Genomic DNA, 21,833 nt, shown 5'->3' with positions numbered 1-21,833 from the left:
GAGACCCCCCAGTCAGCAAAATTGAGGAAAGACTCCAGGTTCCAGAGTGTGATTGGATGCAAGAAAGATCATGCAGAACCACTAAAGGGCTTAAGAAGTGCCAAAGAAAAGTTGTCAGAATTATAATCCAAGTGGAGAGGTAAAGGAAAGAGATGTTCAGATCCTTGGGAGTTGGGGAGTCCAGAGATACAAATCCCAGAATCGTGGCCAAATTGTTGCATATAATACTTCTTTTTAACACCAGAGAAGGAAGCTCTTAAAACAGTGAAGATAACTCTCCTTAAATATTCCCTCCTGCTTATACTTCCTTCCCTAAAAGTACAGAAAACAATCTAATTCATTTAATAGGAGCATCTGCAAACCCTCCAAAAGGATACAGTAAAATAAAAGTATCAATAGCAAAAAATTTGGCCTTTAAACAGATGAAAATATACTCAGTGTTACAAAATGAGCTAAGAGAAACAAAAAGAAAACTGTAGAAACAAAACAGAAATAGAAAATTCAAGAAATGAGATGAATAAAAGGAGAATGTAAAATGATAGCTGATGGTTTAGAAAAGAATTTTTTAAACTAAGGGTAAATTTCTCAGAATGTAGACTAAACACTAGAAAAAACTCAAGGATGACTGGGCAGAGAAAATGTAATAAACAAAATCAAAGGAGGGAAATGATAGAATCAAAGAGAAATAAAGAAAGATTCAAGTGCAAATAATATATATAAAAGACAAGGAAATAAAATTCAATGAATACAGAGTCCCAGGAAAAGAAAACCACCAAAAATCATAACAGAACAAAACTATAAATGACTCAAATTGCCATATTGAAAGGGCATTCTGTATACCTGGGAAAACTCACCCAGAATGGTCAATATCAAGACATACTCGGCTGGGTGCAGTGGCTCACACCTGTAATCCCAGCACTTTGGGAGGCTGAGGTGGGTGGATCACTTGAGACCAGGAGTGCAAGACCAGCCTGGCCAACATGGTGAAACCCTGTCTCTACTAAAAAATACAAAAATTAGCCAGGTATAGTGGCACACTCCTGTAATCTCAGCTACCCGGGAGATTGAGGCAGGAGAATCGCTTGAACCCAGTAGGCAGAGTTTGCAATGAGCTGAGATTGTGCTAACAGAGCAAGAATCCATCTCAAAAAAAGGACATATTCTACCAAAAGATAAAAATATATTTGTGCATCTATGCAAAAGAATCAAGTAACTTATTAGGGAAAGAAAATCAAACTGAAGCTAGACTTTTCAACAATACCACTTCATACTAGAAAACAGTGGAGCAAATATTTAAGATACTGAAGGAAAGAAAGTATGAGCCAAAGATTTTATATCCTGCCAAACTGACTTTCAGATTTAAAGGCCACAGACAAATAGTCTGAAGATGCAAGAACTCAATGTATATTGTTCTCATGAGCGATTCCTGAGGAATCTACCAGATGTCTATAGAAGAAACCATGAGAAGCTTTGGCATAAAGTTGCTGCTTTGTGAATGATAATTAGTGGCACTGATAATGACATCTCCTCTCTCTGTGAGTTGTGGACATTCTCTGATGGCGTGCTTGCTTTAACTTAGCAGACACACAGTCACAGAAGACTTTCCTCCAGAAAAAAAGGGTTTACAAACCATCCTTCCATTAAGGATGGGGAGAAAAAGTCAAATATGTATCATTAGAAATGTCTTATGAATAGCAATTGGCAGTTATTTAACCACTTTTATATGAACAAAAGTAACTCACATAGTAGTTTAATAAAAAGCTGACATTCATTTTTATTATGGGAGAAACTCCTAGGTGATGTTTTGACTAGTTAAAAGAGTGATAGTATGGTAATGGTAATTTAGAAATATTTATTCAAAAGCTTATGAAAAGCTTTTGTCTATACTGAAAAATAATAATAATCAGGGCTTTCTGTTAAAAGATGTCATTAAAAGCGTTTTTAAAAATTCCATTTTCCTCCTTTGAAACCCAACGAAAAACCCACTAAAAGAATGAAAGAGAAGGAACACTGTGTCTTCAATGAACAATGAAATGGCCACAATCCCAAACTATAAATTATGAAACACACCTGGCAAAGACCATAAAATCTGGACCAGAATGAGAGGGAAGGCTGAGAGCTGACAAACATTTCCTCAGGCACCGAGCAGGATATAGATTTCCCTAGGAGTTAATGTGGCAGTCCTGAAAGGCCTTTTCTAGTTCTTTGATGACAGACTAGATCCTGGACCACAAAGTACCTCAGAAAAAAAACTGAGGATGTCCCTTGCAGAACTGTGATGGGAGACAGAGCTGAGGGAGAAAGCATATTTTTATGACTCCTTGCCAAGGAAGGCTGCCAGAGATGAAGTGGTGTGAAGGAAGGGGTGGGGGGCAGCAGTTGCTGGATTATTACACAGTAAACCAGTTATTTAAGAGGCTCTTTTATTTGTCTCATCAACTATTCAAATTCTAAAATCTGAAGGGAGATGTGGGTAGAGGAAGTAAGAGTTTTGGTGACAGAATGTTGAAGACAACAAATGGATGTAAAGTTCCCTAGCTCGTTTCTCCCACCCATGTGACTCACAAACAGCCAGCTGTGTTCAAAGCACCAGCATAAAATCTATGCACCAAAACTAGGGGGAAAAATTGAAAGGGAGGGAGGAAGTCATGGGATGGGGAATGGAGCATAAAGCAAGAGTCACATGGATAACATAACAAAGATTTTCCCCAGAGAAAAGTTCAGACAGATAGGTTCTGTACTTCCAAGGAAGTTATAGTCTTGAAATCTAGGGAAAAAGTGGCTTTAAAGTGAGGTTTGAGTTCAAAAAAAGAGACTATAAGACAACAGAAGGAGATGGAAAGACAACTGGAATAATCAAGAAAAAAGAGAAAAATTTTTTAAATGGCAGATACAAAAATAGCAAACACAAAACTTACATTACAAGCAACAACTGATGAAAATAAAGGAAATGACTGGAAATAAAGAGAGATGGGATACAGACTGGAATAAGTCGTATAAAATTATATGGAAAAGAACAAGGATATAAAATTGGTTTTTAGTGGCCATAATGGATATGGAAGACAGACAAAGGAGATCAAACATAAGCATAATTGATATTTGTTGAGAAGAACAAAACACATGGAACAGAAAAGTATTCAGAGACAAAATAAGGGGAATTAATTCGCTTTAATAAAAGCTTTTATCTGCAAGTCATAATAGCACACCATATACCACTAACCCTGTGTAAGATGCTGAACCTCATAAAGCAAAACCCCCTTTGAACAGAAAGTCAACCAAATAAACTAAAAATTCTCATCTTCATAGGAGCATTCAATGCAAGAGGACAATGGAGCAGGATCTACACAATTCTAAGGAAAAGCAAGCATGACTCAAGGATTTCCTCTTCATCCTGTGTTCTTCATGTAGAGAGACAACAGAGAGGCAGTCAGAGAATACTGTCTGATAAGCCCTTGAAAAAGCTGTAGGGCCAAGATGAGATACAGAGATGACTCAAAACAGAGAATCCAGGAATGCATAGATCCTGGTAAAAAAGGTGGGAGATGAGTAATGAATTCATTTGTGTAGGATTAAGACTAATCAACTAACAATTGTATTCTAGAACATAACATAAATATCAGAAATCTTGACATTAAATAATAAAATGAAAACTAACTAAAATTTGGAGAGATGAGCTAGATGATATAGTTTGGCTGTGTCCCCACCCAAATCTCATCTTGAATTGTAGCTCCCATAATTCACATGGGTTGTGGGAGGGACCCAGTTGGAGATAATTGAATCATGGGGGGAGTTTCCCTCATACTGTTCTTGTGGTGGTAAATAAGTGTCACGAGATCTGATGATTTTATAAGGGGTTTCCCTTTTCACTTGGCTCTCATTCTGTCTTGCTTGCTGCCATGTAAGACATCCCTTTGCCCTTCCTTCATCTTCTGCCATGATTGTGAGACTTCCCCAGCTACATGGAACTGTGAGTCTATTAAACTTCTTTCCTTTATAACTTACCCAGTCTTGGGTATGTCTTTATTAACAACATGAGATTGGACTAATACAGTAGAGGAAATGTAAGTGTGCTTATTTCCTCATCCTTCTTAGTAGCAAGTCAGTAAATACTCTCCTAAGTCAAAATGTCATTAAAAATAACTATCCAAATCTCTTATTGGTTTATTTAATCTTCTTTATTAACTTTAGAGTGTTCTTTTGGGAATTAATCATGGTTTAAAAAATATCAAACGTTCAACAACTCTAATTTTACTTTAATTTCTTTTTTTCTAATATACCTCATAAAATTGCATTACATTTTTAAGTTGAAATTGCATGTATACACACTGATTATCACTATTCATGTTACTTTATATATGGCAGTTTGGGTGATTTTTTTTAAACTTTCCTTTTTATACGTTTGTATTTCTTGGATACTTTGTAATGAGTATTTAAAAATCAAAATCAGCCATGGCTGGCAAGATGGCCAAATAGGAACAGCTCTGGTCTGTAGCTCCCAGCGAGATCAACACAGAAGGCGGGTGATTTCTGTATGTCCAACAGAGGTACCAGCTCATCTCACTGGGACTGGTTATACAGTGGGTGCAGCCCATGGAGGGCCAGCTGAAGCAGCGTGGGCCATCTCCTCATCCAGGAAGTACAAGAGGTCAGGGACCTCCCTTCCCTAGTCAAGGGAAGCCGTGAGGGACTGTGCCGTGAGGAATGGTGCACTCTGGCCGAGGTGCTACGCTTTTCCCATGGTCTTCACAACCTGCAAACCAGGAGAGTCCCTCGGGTGCCAACACCACCAGGGCCCATGGGTTTCAAGCACAAAACTGGACAGCCATTTGGGCAGACACCAAGATAGCTGCAGAAGGTTTTTTTTCATACCCCAATGGTGCCTGGAACACCAGCGAGACAGAACCATTCACTCCCCTGGAAAGGGGGCTAAAGCCAGGGACCCAAGTGGTCTAGCTCAGCAGATGCCACCCCCATGGAGTCCAGCAAGCTAAGATCCACTGGCTTGAAATTCTCACTGCCAGCACAACAGTGTGAAGTTGACCTGGGATGCTCCAGCTTGATGGGGGGAGGGGTATCCACCATTATTGAGGCTTGAGTAGGTGGCGTTCCCCTCACAGTGTAAACAAAGCCTCTGGGAAGTTCAAACTGGGCAGAGCCCACTGCAGCTTGGCAAAGCCACTGTAGTCAGACTGCTTCTCTAGATTCCTCCTTTCTGGGCAGGACATCTCTGAAAGAAAGGCAGCAGTCCCCGTCAGGGGCTTATAGATAAAACTCTCATCTCCCTGGGACAGAGCACCTGGGGGAAGGGGCAGCTGTGGGTGCAGCTTCAGCAGACTTAAATGTTCCTGCCTGCTGGCTCTGAAGAGAGCAGCAGATCTCCCAGCACAGCGCTTGAGCTCTACTAAGGAATAGACTACCTCCTCAAGCGGGTCCCTGATCCCCTGTGCCTCCTGATGGGGAGACACCTCCCAGTAGGGGCCAACAGACACCTCATATAGGACAGTTCTGGCTGGCATCTGGCAGGTGCCCCTCTGGGACGAAGCTTCCAGAGAAAGGAACAGGCAGCAATCTTTGCTGTTCTGCAGCATCTGCTGGTGATACTCAGGCAAATCAGGCCTGGAGTGGACCTCTAGCAAACTCCAGCAGACCTGCAGCAGAGGGGCCTGACTATTAGAAGGAAAACTGACAAACAGAAAAGAATAACACCAACATCAACAAAAAGTATGTCCACACAGAAACCCCAGAAACCCCACCTGAAGATCATCAAAAGACCATCAAAGACCAGAGGTAGATAAATCCACAAAGACATGGAAAAAGCAGTGCAAAAAGGCTGAAAATGCCAAAAACCAGAATGTGTTTTCTCCTGCAAAGGATCACAGCTCCTTGCCAGCAAGGGAACAAAACTGGACAAAGAATGAATTTGACGAATTAACAGAAGTAGGCTTCAGAAGGTGGGTAATAACAAACTCCTCCTCCGAGTTAAAGGAGCATGTTCTAACCCAATGCAAGGAAGCTAAGGACCTTGAAGAAAGGTTAGAGGAATTGCTAACTAGAATGATCAGTTTAGAGAAGAACATAAATGACCTAATGAAGCTGAAAAACACAGCACGAGAACTTCATGAAGCATACGCAAGTATCAATAGCCAAATTGATCAAGCAGAACAAGGATATCAGAGATTGAAGATGAACTTAATGAAATAAGTGTGAAGTCAAGATTAGAGAAAAAAGAATGAAAAGGAACAAACAAAGCCTCCAAGAAATATGGGACAATGTGAAAAGACCAAACCTATGTTTGTTTGGTGTACCTGAAAGTGATGGGGAAAATGGAACCAAGTTGAAAAACACTCTTCAGGATATTATCAAGGAGAACTTCTCCAACCTAGCAAGAAAGGCCAACATTCAAATTCAGGAAATACAGAGAATACCACAAAGATACTCCTCGAGAAGAACAACCCCAAGACACATAATCTTCAGATTCACCATAGTTGAAATGAAGGAAAAAATGTTAAGGGCAGCCAGAGAGAAAGGTCGGGTTACCCACAAAGGGAATCCCATCAGACTAACAGTGGATCTCTCTGCAGAAACCCTACAAGCCAGAAGAGACTGGGGCCAATATTCAACATTCTTAAAGAAAAGAATTTTCAACCCAGAATTTCATATCCAGCCAACCTAAGTTTCATAAGTGAAGGAGAAATAAAATCCTTTACAGACAAGCAAATGCTGAGAGATTTTGTCACCAGCAGGCCTGCCTTATAAGAGCTCCTGAAGGAAGCACTAAACATGGAAAGGAAAAACCGGTACCAGCCACTGCAAAAACATACCAAATTGTAAAGACCATTGACACTATGAAGAAACTGCATCAACTAACAGGCAAAATAACCAGCTAACATCATAATGACAGGATCAAATTCACACATAACAATATTAACCTTAAATGTAAATGGGCTAAATGCCCCAATTAAAAGGCACAGACTAGCAAATTGGATCAAGAGTTAAGACCCATAGGTGTGCTATATTCTGGAGACCCATCTCACATGCAAAGACACACATAGGCTCAAAATAAAGGAATGGAGGAATATTTACCAAGCAAATGGAAAGCAAAAAAAAGCAGGGGTTGCAATCCTAGTCTGATAAAACAGACTTTAAACCAACAAAGATCAAAAAAGACAAAGAAGAGCATTATATAATGATAAAGAGATCAATGCAACAAGAAGAGCTAACTGTCCTAAATATATATGCACCCAGTACAGGAGCACCCAGATTCATAAAGCAAGTTCTTAGAGACCTACAATGAGACTTGGACTCCCACACAATAGCAGTGGGAGACTTTAACACCCTACTGTAAACATTAGACAGATCAACAAGACAGAAAATTAACAAGGATATTCAGGATTTGAACTGAGCTCTGGACCAAGTAGACCTAATAGACATCTACAGAACTCTCTACCCTAAATCAACAGAATATACATTCTTCTCAGCACCACATCGCACTTATTCTGAAACTGACCACATAATTGGAAGTAAAACACTCCTCCGCAAAACAAAAGAACGGAAATTATGACAAACAGTCTCTCAGACCACAGTGCAATCAAATTAGAACTCATGATTAAGACACACTCTCAAAACTGCACAACTACACGGAAACTGAAGAACCTGCTCCTGAATGACTACTGGGTAAATAACAAAATTAAGGCAGAAATAAATAAGTTATTTGAAACCAATAGGAACAAAGACACAATGTACCAGAATCTCTGGGACGCAGCTAAAGCAATGTTTAGAGGGAAATTTATGGCACTAAATGCCTATAGGAGAAAGCAGAAAAGATCTAAAATCAACACCCTAACATGACAATTAAAAGAACTAGAGAAGCAAGAGCAAACAAATTCAAAAGCTAGCAGAAGACAAGAAATAATTAAGGTCAGAGCAGAACTTAGAGAGATAGAGACATGAAAAACTCTTCAAAAAATCAATGAATCCTGGAGCTGGTTTTTTGAAAAGATTTGCAAATCTAGCCAGACCAATGAAGAAGAAAAGAGAACAATCAAATAGACACAATAAAAAATGATAAAGGGGATATCACCATTGATCCCACAGAAATACAAAACTATCATCAGAGAATACTATAAACACCTCTATGCAAATAAGCTAGAAAATTCAGAAGAAATGGATAAATTCCTGGACACATACACCCTCCCAAGACAACCAGGAAGAAGTCAGATTTCTGAATACACCAATAACAAGTTCTGAAATTGAGACAGTAATTAATAGCCTACAAACTACAAAAAGCCCAGGACCAGACAGATTCATAGCCAAATTCCACCAGAGGTACAAAGAGGAGCTGGTACCATTCCTTCTGAAACTATTCCAAACAATAGAAAAAGAGGGACTCCTCCCCAACTCATTTTATGGGGCCAGCATCATCCTGATACCAAAACCTGGCAGAAACACAACAACAAAGAAAGAAAATTTCAGGCCAGTATCCTTGAAAAACATTGATGTGAGAATCTCCAATAAAATACTGGCAAATTGAATCCAGCAGCACATCAAAAAGATTATCCACCACGATCAAGTCAGCTTCATCCCTGGGATGCAAGGTTGGTTCAACATAAGCAAATCAATAAACATAATCCCTTGCATAAACAGAGCCAATGACAAAAACCACATGATTATCTCAATAGATGCAGAAAAGGCCTTTGATAAAATTCAACACCCCTTCATGCTAAAAACTCTCAATAAACTAGGTATTGATGAAATGTATCTCAAATTAATAAGAGCTATTTATGACAAACCCACAGCCAGTATCATACTGAATGGGCAAAAGCTAGAAGCATTCCCTTTGAAAACCAGCACAAGACAAGAATACCCTCTCTCACCAGTCCTATTCAACACAGTATTGGAAATTCTGACCAGGACAACCAGGCAAGAGAAAGTAGTAAAGTGTATTCAAATAGGAAGAGAGGAAGTCAGATTGTCTCTGTTTGCAGGTGACATGATTGTATATTTAGAAAACCCCATAATCTCAGCCCAAAATCTCCTTACACTGATAAGCCACTTCAGCAAAGTCTCAGGATGCAAAATCAATGTGCAAAAATCACAAAAATCACAAGCATTTCTATACACCAATAATATACAAACAGAGAGCCAAATCATGAGTGAACTCACATTCACAATTGCTACAAAGAGAGTAAAGTACCTAGGAATACAACTTACAAGGATGTGAAGGACCTCTTCAAGGAGAACTACAAACCACTGCTCAAGGAAATAAGAGAGGACACAAATGGAAAAACATTCTATGCTCATGGATAGGAAGAATCAATATAGTGAAAATGGCCATACTGCCCAAAGTAATTTATAAATTCAATGGTATCTCCATCAAACTACCTTTGACTTTCTTCACAGAATTAGAGAAAACTACTTTAAAGTTCATATGGAACCAAAAAAGAGCCTGTGTAGCCAAGACAATCCTAAGCAGAAAGAACAAAGCTGGAGGCATCATGCTACCTGACTTCAAACTATACTACAAGGCTACAGTAACCAAAACAGCATGGTACTGGTACCAAAACAGAGAGATAGACCAACGGAACAGAACAGAGATCAGAATCAGAAATCATGCCACACATCTACAACCACCTTTGACAAACATGACAGAAACAAGCAATGGGGAAAGGATTCCCTATTTAATAAATGGTATTGGGAAAACTGGCTATCCATATGCAGAAAACTGAAACTGGACCCCTTCCTTATACCTTATACAAAAATTAACTTAAAATGTATTAAAGACTTAAACATAAGACCTAAAACCATAAAAGCCCTATAAGAAAAACTAGGCAGGGCCATTCAGGATGTACGCATGGGCAAAGACTTCATGACTAAAATACCAAAAGCAATGGCAACAAAAGCCAAAATTGACAAATGGGATCTAATTAAACTAAAGAGCTTCTGCACAGCAAAAGAAACTATCATCAGACTAACAGGCAACCTACAGAATGGGAGAAAATGTTTGTAACCTATCCATCTGACAAAGGGCTAATATCCAGAATTTACAAGGAATTTAAACAAATTTACGAGAAAAAAAAAAAACAGAAAACAACCCCATCAAAAAGTGGGCAAAGGATATGAACAGATAGTTCTCAAAAGGAGACATTTATGCGGCCAACAAACATATGAAAAAAAGCTCACCATCACTGGTCATTAGAGAAAAGCAAATCAAAACTACAATGAGATACCATCTCATGCCAGTTAGAATGGCGATCATTAAAAAACCAGGAAACAACAGATGCTGGAGAGGATATGGAGAAATAGGAATGCTTTTACACTGTTGGTGGGAGTGTAAATTAGTTCAACCATTGTGGAAGACAGTGTGGCAATTCCTCAAGGATCTAGAACCAGAAACACCATTTGACCCAGCAATGCCATTACTGAGTATATACCCAAAGGCTTAGAAATCATTCCACTATAATGACACATGCACACATATGTTTATTGCAGCACTGTTCACAATAGCAAAGACTTGGAACCAACCCAAATGCCCATCAATAATAGACTGGATAAAGAAAATGTGGAATACCATGGAATACTAGGCAGCCATAAAAAAGGATGAGTTCATGTCCTTTGCAGGGACGTGGATGAAACTGGGAGACCATCATTGTCGGCAAACTAACACAGGAACAGAAAACCAAAAACCACTCATTCTCACTCATAAGTGGGAGTTGAACAATGAGAACACATGGACACAGGAAGGGGAACATCACACACTGGGTCCTGTCAGGGGGTGGGGGGCTAGGGAAGGGATAGCATTAGAAGAAATACCTAATGTAGATGACGGGTTGATGGGTGCAGCAAACCACCATGGCACATGTGTACCTATATAACAATCCTGCACGTTCTACACATGTATCCCAGAACTTAAAGTATAATAATTTTAAAAAGGCCAGGTGCGGTGTCTCACATCTGTAATCCCAGCACTTTGGGAGGCCGAGGTGGGTGGATCACGAGGTCAGGAGTTTGAGACCAGCCTGGCCAAGATGATGAAACCCCGTCTCTACTAAAAATACAAAAAGTAGCCAAGTGCAGCGGCGAGTGCCTATAATCCCAACTACTTGGGAGGCTGAGGCAGGAGAATCACTTGAGTCCGGGAGGCAGAGGTTGCAGTGAGCTGAGATCGTGCCACTGCACTCTAGCCTGGGTGACAGAGCAAGAATCCATCTCAAAAAACAAGCAGACAAACAATGGACATGCCCATAGGCAGATGAATGGATAAAGAAAATATGGTACTGTATATACATACAATGAAATATTTTACAGCCTTAAAAAAGTAGGAAAGCCTGCCATTTGTTGCAAGATGGATGAACCTAGAGGACATTATGCTAAGTGAAATAAGCCAGTTAGGGAAAAAGAAATGTTGCATGATTCTATTACATAAGGTATCTAAAATTGTCAAACTCATAGAAGCAGAGAATACAATAGTGGTTTTCCCAGACTGGGGGAATGGGGAAAATGGGGAGTTGTTAAATGGCTATAAAGTTTCAATTATAGCTGAATAAGTTCTAGAGATCTGCGGTAAAACATAGTTAACAATAGGTAGTGTGAAATTCAAAATACATTAAGAAGGTAAATCTTATGTGAAGTGTTCTAATCATAAATAAAACAAAACAGGCAACAAAAAACAAAAGGGAACTTCGGTAAGTGTTAGATATGTCTGTTACTCCGATTGTGGTAATGGTATCATGGTGTTTGCATTAAGCCCAAACCCATCACATAGTACACATTAGACATGTTCTTTATATATCAATAACACCTCAATAAAACTATTAAAAGGGTCAAATTTTAAAAATGAAAATAAAAAATAAAATAAAAATCATGTATGAATGAATGGCTAAAAAATAAATTAGATATTAATTGCAATGCCAAAAAAAATCCCACAATAATAAATTACTGGAAATTACTTACTACCTCCAAAAGAAAGAGTGAGATGGAGGGAGGGGGAGGGCGGTAGAGAGGACATGACTGAAGGAAAAAGAGAAAGAAAGAAAGGACGGACGAGAAGGGAGGGTAGGGAAGGGGAAGAGAGGAGGAAGAAACTCTCCATGACATAAAAGATGTTCAAGCCTAGGAAATGGCTTTCTTCTTGGCACATCCATACTGAAAATTTCCTCTTGTTTCACCCTTGGAGACTTTGCTGTTGTTGGCTGGGTCTGCCTGCTCACGCTCCATTTGACTCTGTTGCACAACTCTCATTTCAGTGTTCTGTCAGTTGTGGTGTTGGAATCCAGAGAAGAAAGCAGGTGTGTCAAAGGCTGACAGCCAAAGGCCGGCTCGTCCCCCTCAGTGAGATGATGTGCAGGGATCTACCAGGGCTCCCTCTTGTAAGATCTTGCCAGACGCCTGAGTGCAGTAGTAAGTATGCGGCGTCCGCACTTCACCAAGATATGCTGATTCTGTTCATTTTGTCCCGATGTCTTTATTTTCCATATGTCAACAGATTTCTAATCTGTGGGTAAGGCAACTCAGGCTGAACTCAGTGGTGTTTTCGGCAGTGATCAGTAGAACGTGGAAGACCAAGATACAGTTCTAAGAAAAGTCTGTTTTAAGAAATGTCTCCCCACTTAACAAATGCATTTTTTAGGCTTCCTCACTTGGATTTATGTCCTCCACTTTACCATAATTCCTTCTGCTTAGAGTTCAGGAGTGTTCCTTGCAGAAGTTAAGCCGAAATACCTCCTGGTTCACTTTGCTAGGAATGCATTTGGACTTAATTAAAAGTAGAAGAGCCGTAGCTCTTTTTTTAAGCATTCAACTTTTTTTTTCTTGTGTATAATCTAAAATTGGCAAGGATAAAACATGAAATAACTTTGATTTAAAAATGGCAGTTTGTACACCTCAATCAATTATGAATAATAAGCTTACTATAAAGAGTTCATATTGTGGCTTCATTATAGTCAAAGCTAATATGCATGTAGCATTCATCTGTATTTTCAGTGTACATAATAGAATGTGTGTTTACACATAAATATGTATGTTTCATATAAGAGTTATGTGAGCCGGATGCAGTGGCTCATGCCTGTAATCCCAGCACTTTGAGAGGCCGAGGTGGGTGGATCACGAGGTCAGGAGATCAAGACCATCGATCATGGTGAAACCCCGTCTCTACTAAAAATACAAAAAAATTAGCTGGGCATTGTGGCACACGCCTGTAGTATCAGCTACTTGGGAGGCTGAGGCAGGAGAATTGCTTGAACCCAGGAGGTGGAGGTTGCAGTGAGCTGAGATCACGCCAGTGCACTCCAGCTTAGGCAACAGAGTTTGAGACTCTGTCTAAAAAAAAAAAAAAAAAGAAAAGAAAAGAAAAAAGAAAGAAAAAAGAGTTATGTGTTAAAACATGTAAGTGGAGGCCTGCCATGACAACAATTGAAAAGCAGGCAGCAGAGTGGTGGTGAGGAAGTTGGTAAGGGAGGTAGGGAACAGGCATAGTGGAAATAACAGCTTTGGAGTTCATTTATCACTTTTTCACTATCTTTAATTACTCACCTGTAAAATAACATTCATTATCTCAGTTACCCTCCTGAACTTTTGGTAAGGAAAAAAAATTAAAAATGAACTATTCTTATTTTAATGCTCCTTAGGAGAGGAAAACATATATATAGGTTCAATTTATTGAACAAATTGAACTTCAAAAACTTCAGTTTACCAACAGCTTTCCTGGAGAAACTCACAAAACAAAATAAGAAAAATAATTAATTTTTTTTTTTTTTTAATGTAGTGACATTTACTGAGCAATTGCTATGTGGAGTTCTTTGCATGCATTATCTCATTTAGTCCCCTGAACAACATTGTGAAGCAGATACTATCTCCATATGGAGATGAGAAACCCAAGACATAGAAAAGGCATGAGACTTGCCTAAGGCTCCCTGGCTGCCAACTGAACTGCTTGACCGCAAGTCTGTCTGATTCTTTTACCCATGTTTTTAGCTGCCTCTCTATGCTGATTCATGGACAACATTAACATTTTTTTTTCCTGAGGAACACATTTCCAAAATCTTAAGAGTCCAAAAACTTGAGATTCCAAGTTGTAAAGTCTCCTGGAATTCAGGAGTGTCTGTAGCATATGGCACACTATCATGCTTTGTTCAAGCTGCCTCTCTTATCTGATTTTTATTAATTGCGGATGGTTGCATAGCAGTGTGGCTAGACTGTAAAAACTGCCTTACAGGAGAGTGAAATTAAAGTGATACTGGCAGCTTCCTCTGAAATAGTAACAGAATAACATGTGGGAATACATCGTGGTTATTAGGGCATCCATGTGGTACAAGATGAAATTATAAATTATTATGGCATGCATTGAGGAGCAGAGAAAACTACAAGTTTTAGGGAGAAAGAAAAAACACAAGAAAAAAAGATAGTAATATTTCTTCTTTACTCCACCCCACTCCTGCCTGCCAAACATGTAGGTCATGAAGGTAGACAAGAGACAGGAATGCATCCTCCCAGCACAGCCAATGCACCCTGAGCTGGGCTCCCACTTCAGCTATAGCCTGGCCTCACTCCATAATCTTTGATCAGTAGCCCTTGCTTGCTGAAATTTATGTTCTACTTCTACACTTTCACATAGCATCCTCTTCTTTTCACCATCATATGACAGAGCAAGAGATGAGGTTGGCTTTCTCTTATCCTCTCTACCCATCTGTCTCTGCACCATTTCCCTGCTGTCATCACACACTTAGCATGTAGATTGCCCCATTTCATACCTTCAAAGGCACCATATGCAGACCCTACAAGACACTCTTCACCTTTCTTCAGGACACACCACCGCCAGCACCATGATTTCTCTCTGACATTTCCTAACATCCAAGACAACCAATATCTGTGTTGATGACCTTTCTAACACTTGATATCCCAATTTCCCAACCTCATCAATTCCACTGACCCCATCACCTTGGCATGGTAACCCCTTAGACTTCCTCACTACTTGGCACTCAGAATTAGCTTCTTGTTCTGCTTTACCCTCAACTCACTCCTGCTTATTTAGTGCCTCACCATGACCTCTGGTTCTTCCGTATCTCCTTATTATCCCCAGTTTCTGCTCTTGCCCTAAAAACCTTTGCTGGCATTCCTTAGGTCTCCACTTAACCAACTCTATCACCAAATCTTTATACCTTTCATTAACCTCCGGCACTGACCCCTGCTCAGCTTCAACACTGGTATTATTTTTCAAGTGATTTGTTGGTTGTTTGGTTGGTTCCCTAGCCTGAGCCACTAGGATTTCCTAAAGAAAATAATATCACCATGCTAATTTGACATGTTTCATATTTATGCTATTTTAGCTGGACATTAATGGATTTGTACCCTATTTTCTAAGAATGCCCTAGAAATTCACCATAGCAACTATTTCCTAACTACTACACAGACCCATTTCTCTGTCAATGAACTTGTCTTTCATTCCACCAGGAATATCAAGACTACAGTGGCATAATGTCCTTCTGATTTTCCTCTCTGTTTCACCTCGAATCTATCCCCTCTCCTCCTCAGATTAGAAATGTATGATCTACCCCATCCATGATGGAAGGAGGTCCATAGACAAGAAAATCAGGCCCAGTAGTGCTGTCAACTTTATTTTTGTCCAAGGTTTCAATTCTAGAAAATGTGTCCTAATTGGTGCCTTGGGTTTAAGTAAAACCCATCCTCTTTGGAGGGGTGATTTTTCTTGGCTGTGACCATTTTGGTGTGCAGCAGGTCCAAGTCAGGTGGGAAATATGTCTTCTGCTCCCCCTAGAGGCCAGCGGCACACCCTGTAGTCCAATGACACCCACTGCCTGCTTCTCCCCAAACAATCCCTGCACAGTCCCCTTGTTCAAATTATTTCCATCCCCATATCTAGTGACTGAAGTTCTTCTTGCTCCTGAAGGGTCAACACAAACCCTACCTTCCCCAATAAGCTTTCTCAGTTGCACTTAATGTCTGAAGGGTAATAGGACATTGTGGTTAAGCTAACTCACCTGAGTTCAAATCCTAGTTCTTCCAGTACCTCATCATGTGACACTGAGGAAGTTATTTAATCTATGTGGGTCTCAGTTTTCTCATTTGTAAAATGAGAATGGTCTTTATACCTACCTCATGGGACCGTTCTGAGAATCATGAATTAATACCTATAAAGTGCTCAGAATCAATGCCAGGCACACACTAAAACCTCAAAAATATTGATTATTTTTAAGGTCTTTTTATCTCATTTCTACTATAGGTTTAACATAGGATAAAATGTAATAAGTAAGTTGTGTTGTATATTCTGGCCTATTAGGGTATGAGCTCATATGGGGTAGGTACACAGCACCTCTGAATGTTCTGTTTTGTCTTTTTCTATATAATCCCCCAACATGTTTATCAGAATGAATTGTACTCATGGACATTCTTTTTAAATATGTCAGTTGTGGTTAATTCTCAAAGTGCTGTTAGAAATCTACCTGTCTTGGTTTTCGATCAGGCATCTAAAGAAAAGAAGGATAACAGAAATATGTAGTGTTTGATTTTAGATTTTTTAAATTATGACTTTTACGGTTCCTGAGCTTTGGTAAAGAAGAATTTTTATTTTTCCCCAAAGTACTGAGAGCAGGATAGATTAGGGAAGAGGAACCCAGGCATGCCCTATTTTATTGAAATGTCAAGAAAAATATGCCACAGCCCCTTCCCAGGGATATCTCAAAGCTACTCTCATTTCTCCCGCCTGTGGTCTCCCTCCTTGTACCGGCACACAGCCTGCATCTTTAGTTCACCAGCCTCCTACACACCTCTTGGACTTTACCATTAGAATATGGTCTCCTCTGCTGTAACTCCTCCTCTAGCTTTGCTAGTTCTGGCTGCTTCCAGTAACACCCATCCCTGCTTGTCATAGCTACAGTTGTAGAAACCCAACCAGGCACAGGCCCACCTCACCAGCACCCTCTTGGGCTGGTGGCACTTTCTGCAGGGTCCCAGGGCATACGCGTTACTTTTTCTTTTTCTCATTCATTGCCTTAATTCATTCAACAAACAGAAGGCAGTGGTCAGTGACATGGGTGGGCAGAGGTCAGGAAGAATTTCACAAAGGAGGAATTCTTGAGCAGACTTCTGAATGACATGTCTGTTCAGCAGGCCCACATGTGGGTGGACACAGAGGAATGTGGGGAAAGAGAGCAGTGTGGATAAAAGTAGGGGGTGTCAAATCAAGTGGTAAGTTTGGGGGAACTTCAACAAATTCCATAGGACTAGAACATAGGTTCAAGAGAGAGCTTGCAAAGTTAACTATAGAGACTCTTGAACTCCATGTGAAGGAGTTAAAGTTGTATCCAAGAAGGAAGTGACTTGGTCAGGTTTGATTTTAGTTCATTTACTCTAAGAGCTGTGTAGATATATTGAATAAATATAACAGTAAGGCCGGGAGTCTAGTGAAGGGGATATGGCAATATCTTGGTGAGACAGCATGAGAGTAGAAGCAAAGGGGATGAATTCTAACGATGTTTCAGATGTGTCATCTAAATTCCTGATGCCTGATGAGAGTTGGGAGCTATAGGCAGGGACGGTGGTGCGTTTGTGAATGTTGAACAGCTAGCTTCGGCAGTAGGGTGGTGAGTGGGGAGAGGTAGCTATCATTTGTTGTGGTCGCCTATTTCCATAGTGTAAATACTCCCACCATAGCTGGTTTCCAGCTACCGGTGTGATGTCATTGAATACAGAGTCGGGAATAGTTGCTAGCAGTCTCACTGACTTGTGATCCAGGGAGAGGCAGGGCCAGCATGCCACTGGACAGGAAGAAATCTAGATCGGTGGTCTACAGCCATTTTGGCACCAGGGACCAGTTTCATGGAAGACAGTTTTTCCATGGACTGGTCGTGGGGGATGGTTTTGGGATGATTCTAGCACATTACATGTATTGTGTACTTTCTTTATATTATTATTACATTGTAATGTGTAATGAAATAGTTATACAACTCACCATGATGTGGAGTCAGTGAGAGCCCTGAGCTTGTTTTCCTGCAACTAGATGGTCCCATCTGGGGGTGATGAGAGACAGTGACACATTATCAGGCATTAGATTCTCATAAGGAGCCCACAACCTAGATCCTTCACATGCACAGTTCACAATAGGGCTCACACTCCTATGAGAATCTAATGCCACCACTCATCTGACAGGAGGTGGAGCTCAGGCAGTAATGGCAGTGATGTGGAGCAGCTGTAAATACAGATGAAGCTTAGCTCACTGGCCTCACTCACCTCCTCTGTGAGGCCAGATTCCTAACAGGGGCTTAGGGGGTTGGGGGTTGGGGACCCGTGATCTAGATGATTCCCTGGTTTCCGGCTTGAGTAAATTAGCAGAAGTTGATGCCATTAACTTGGGGAATATAAGAAGAGGAGAATAATTGGGATGGGATAGGGTAAGGGGCATATAACATGTTTAGTTCAGGGGTCCCCAACCCCCAAGCCACAAACGGATACTGGTCTGTAGCCTGTTGGGAACTGAGCTGCACAGTAGGAGGTGAGCAGTGGGCAAGCAGGCGTTACTACCTGAGTTCCACCTCCTGTCAGATCAGCAGAGGCATTAGCTTCTAATGGGAACACAAACCCTATTGTAAACTGTGCATGTGAGGGATCTAGGTTGCAGCTCCTTGTGAAAATCTAGTGCCTGATGATCTGAGGTAGAGCAGTTTCATCCTAAAACCATCTAGCCCCCAACCCCCGCCCCCACAACTGGTTTGTGGAAAAACTGTTTTCCATGAAACCAGTACCTGGTGCCAGAAAGGTTGGGGACTGCTGGTTTAGATTATGATCATTTAAACTTGAGGGACCTGGAAGAGATTTCCAGCAAGAAGTGGACAATTAGGTCTGGAGTTCCAGAAAGAGATCTAGGCTAGACAGATAAACTTGAAGGCATTAACCTAGAGTTGTTAGTTAAAACTACAAAATCATCCAAGGAAAAGCATAGAGCAAGAGAGAAAGTGGCCCTGCATTGGCACCTGAGGGGTAGAAACAGCCAGCTGGGTACTGGCAATGGTGGTCAGAAAGGACCAGAAAAAAAAAGGTTAAAAAAAAACTTAGGGAGGAGAGACTTCTTCATGAAGTGAGTGATTAAAGGTGCCGTACGCCCTAAGACAGTCAAGTAAGAATATTGAAGAGAAGACATTGAGTTCGTCACTAGGGGGCCCTTGGTTGTCTTTTCCAAGTAACATTTAGTGTGGTGTTGGGAGCAGAAGCCAGACTGAAATTGGTGGAAGAGTACCACAGAAACAACCTGAATTTACTGTAGCCGGGCCTCCATGGGCCTCTGGGGCCTCCACTGCTCATTTCGGAATCCACCCACAGCATCCCTGGCAGCCTCCTCTTCAGTTCAGAGAAGCCTGAAGAGAATCCAGAGTATCTGCCCAGGTTCTTGGCACAGCTTCAAATGAGCTTGTCAGATCTTTACTCCTAGTGGGAGGAGTGGAAACCAGCACAAGTCCATCAGTCATATTCCGGGATGGTTCATGAGAGGCTGGGGTTCCAGCAGGGTAATAGGAAGGTTTTGATGCTGTGTCATGGCCAGAGCAAATGCTGCCAAGACCACGCGGAAATATCCAGGCAGATGGCTTGGGATAGAAACCTGGCATGGCACCAGGACTTGAAGTCATGCCAGGGATATGACTAGAGTAAAGGCAGGACTCAGCAAGCAAGGAGCTGAGGCCACGGCCATAGATGGCCTTGGGCACCCGGAACTGGCCTTGACTGGGTGTGGCAGGCTGACACAAAGACCCAGAAAGAGGACTTACAGAAGAAAGCTCATTTCATTTTCTAGAATGTGGCATTTCTCACATCTAGCACAGTGGGAGAGGTGGAGGGATGGGTTGATACTCTCGCACAGCCCAGCAGCCCGTTCAGGAGGGTGCTGTAGTTGGTACCTGGTCACTGTCTGCAGAGTGCATGATGCCCCTGCCTAATCAGGCTTAGCCAGTGTTGCTGTTTTGGGGCATCCCCAGATGAGAGAGGAGGGTCAACCCAAACCAGACCAGTTTCTTGCCCAAGAACTATGTTCGATGATGCCATGCTCCAGGCACTGCTCTCAAGGAACTCACAGGAGCCCCAAGAGAGGAACTGACTCAAACTGTGGAACCTGGCAGCCTGGCAGAGCCCAGGAGTTTCAATCTCTGGCTGGAATCCCAGTTTACTCCCCAGGCACACCTGCCAGTCAAAATGTCCCGTACCCCAGTGTGAGCAATGACCGAAGCAGAGTTGGGAAAGGGACCAGCTGGGACCACAAGGCCTGCCTTCCAGTAAATGGGCATGCAGCCAGAGGGAAAAGCTGGGCTTCTCCTGTGCTTACCCTACCATTTGGGCAGGTTCTTTACCAAGGCTACGCCCTGCCCACCACCTGAGGCTTCATGGCCTACCTTAGAAGGAGTCAGAATCTCATCAACTTTAAGCCCCAAGCTCAGAATCTCATCAACTTTAACCCTGAGGGACATGGGTACCAGTGGACCTAAGCATCATTGGAACCCACTTCTCTGCTGGTCCCAGGGCACCAGGATGCTTTGTGGGCCTCATGTTAGTCTCAGGTCATCCACAGCTTGAGCTGTTTAGCCAGATGTTTCCCCATGGGCTTCCACACCATCCCAGTGATAGCAAAGACATTCAAGCTTCCACCCCATCTGTAGCAGCCACTGCTACCTTGAAACAGTCGATCTCCACACATTCCTCAGTTGTGTTAATTCAAAAGTTTGACTGAACACAGTTTATGCTCTGCTTGAGAAGAGTGAGTTACAAAGCCATCCATGTGAACATCCATCTTTTCTGTTGTCCACCACTGAAACGCCCATAGCCAGACAGTGGCCACCTGGATCTTTTTAAATAATAATGATAGTTACATAGGTAGGCACACTCTGCCTTGTTACAACAGTAGGCCGCTTCTAAGTGTTCATAACATGCAATCTGATTAGTAAAAATAGAAGCAGGTGAGTAATAAAAAAAGGAGAACAAACAATGTTAATATGTGATCGTGTCTTGAATTTTATATTCCTTTTACATGTAGGCACTAATTTGGCTCCAGACTTGCTATAACAGCCATCTTGAAAAAGGCAGCCTTGCCAGTTACATAGTTTAGTATTCATTAGATAGGAAATGAGCTAATTACTCAGAGTACAGTATAATGATTCCTGATGCTAAAACCAGAAAGAAACCCTCCCATGATCCTCTTGCAGAGTACACTGGACATCGTGAAGACTGGAATGTGCTCACAGACAACCCAGATGCTGCTTCCTATTTTCCCTTCCCTCTTGACCAGCAGCTTCCTATCAAATTGTCTTTCAGTGAAAGAAACTGGGTCAGGAGTGCCTTTCTCTACTGCTTTGGCTTAATTCAGTGGTACATGCTGGGGCAATGGTCCTCAAACTTGGCTATACATTTCAGTCAACTGGGGAACTTTAAAAAATTCTGATTCCTTGGCTGTTCCCCATAAGCCAGAATTTCTGGGCATGGGACCCAGGATACTGAGATTAATGAATACTAACAATAACAGGTGATTCTAGCAAATAGCAAAGTTTGAGAGCCATTTTTTTAGAGCATCTATGGTCAGAGTTGATATTGAACCTGCACATACCAGTATGTCCATACTGGTTCTTAAAATATGGTCAGAAAAAAAGGAATTAGTAAATAACCTCTGCCTGAACCCCATGACCATTTCTCACCTGCTCAGGCCACTCTGCCAGTAACCGCCTGACTTGTCCATAATTGAACAACTATGGGGGTAACACTTCATGCTATAGAAGGCCTCCAAGACCCTGTTCCAGTGCTACAGCCAGATACATTTGGTTGATTGAGCTCTTGCTGTGAAGATGTAG

The 21,833-nt window shown here is 41.3% G+C and overlaps 1 protein-coding gene across 1 annotated transcript in view; it reads left to right on the top strand.

Moving 5' to 3' along the window:
- ADAMTSL3 (ADAMTS like 3) overlaps positions 1-21,833 on the top strand; it is a 418,321-nt gene that overhangs the window by 336,871 nt on the left and 59,617 nt on the right. Inside the window, exon 19 of the mRNA XM_025392622.1 lies at positions 12,243-12,396. Coding sequence (XP_025248407.1) covers positions 12,243-12,396 — 154 coding nt within the window. The remainder of the gene's footprint in view (positions 1-12,242; positions 12,397-21,833) is intronic.

Source organism: Theropithecus gelada, chromosome 7b (assembly GCF_003255815.1).
Source record: "Theropithecus gelada isolate Dixy chromosome 7b, Tgel_1.0, whole genome shotgun sequence".
NCBI classification, from domain to species: domain Eukaryota; kingdom Metazoa; phylum Chordata; class Mammalia; order Primates; family Cercopithecidae; genus Theropithecus; species Theropithecus gelada.
Note: the sequence above shows the minus strand (reverse complement) of the source record. Positions and strands in the feature narration are given on the sequence as shown.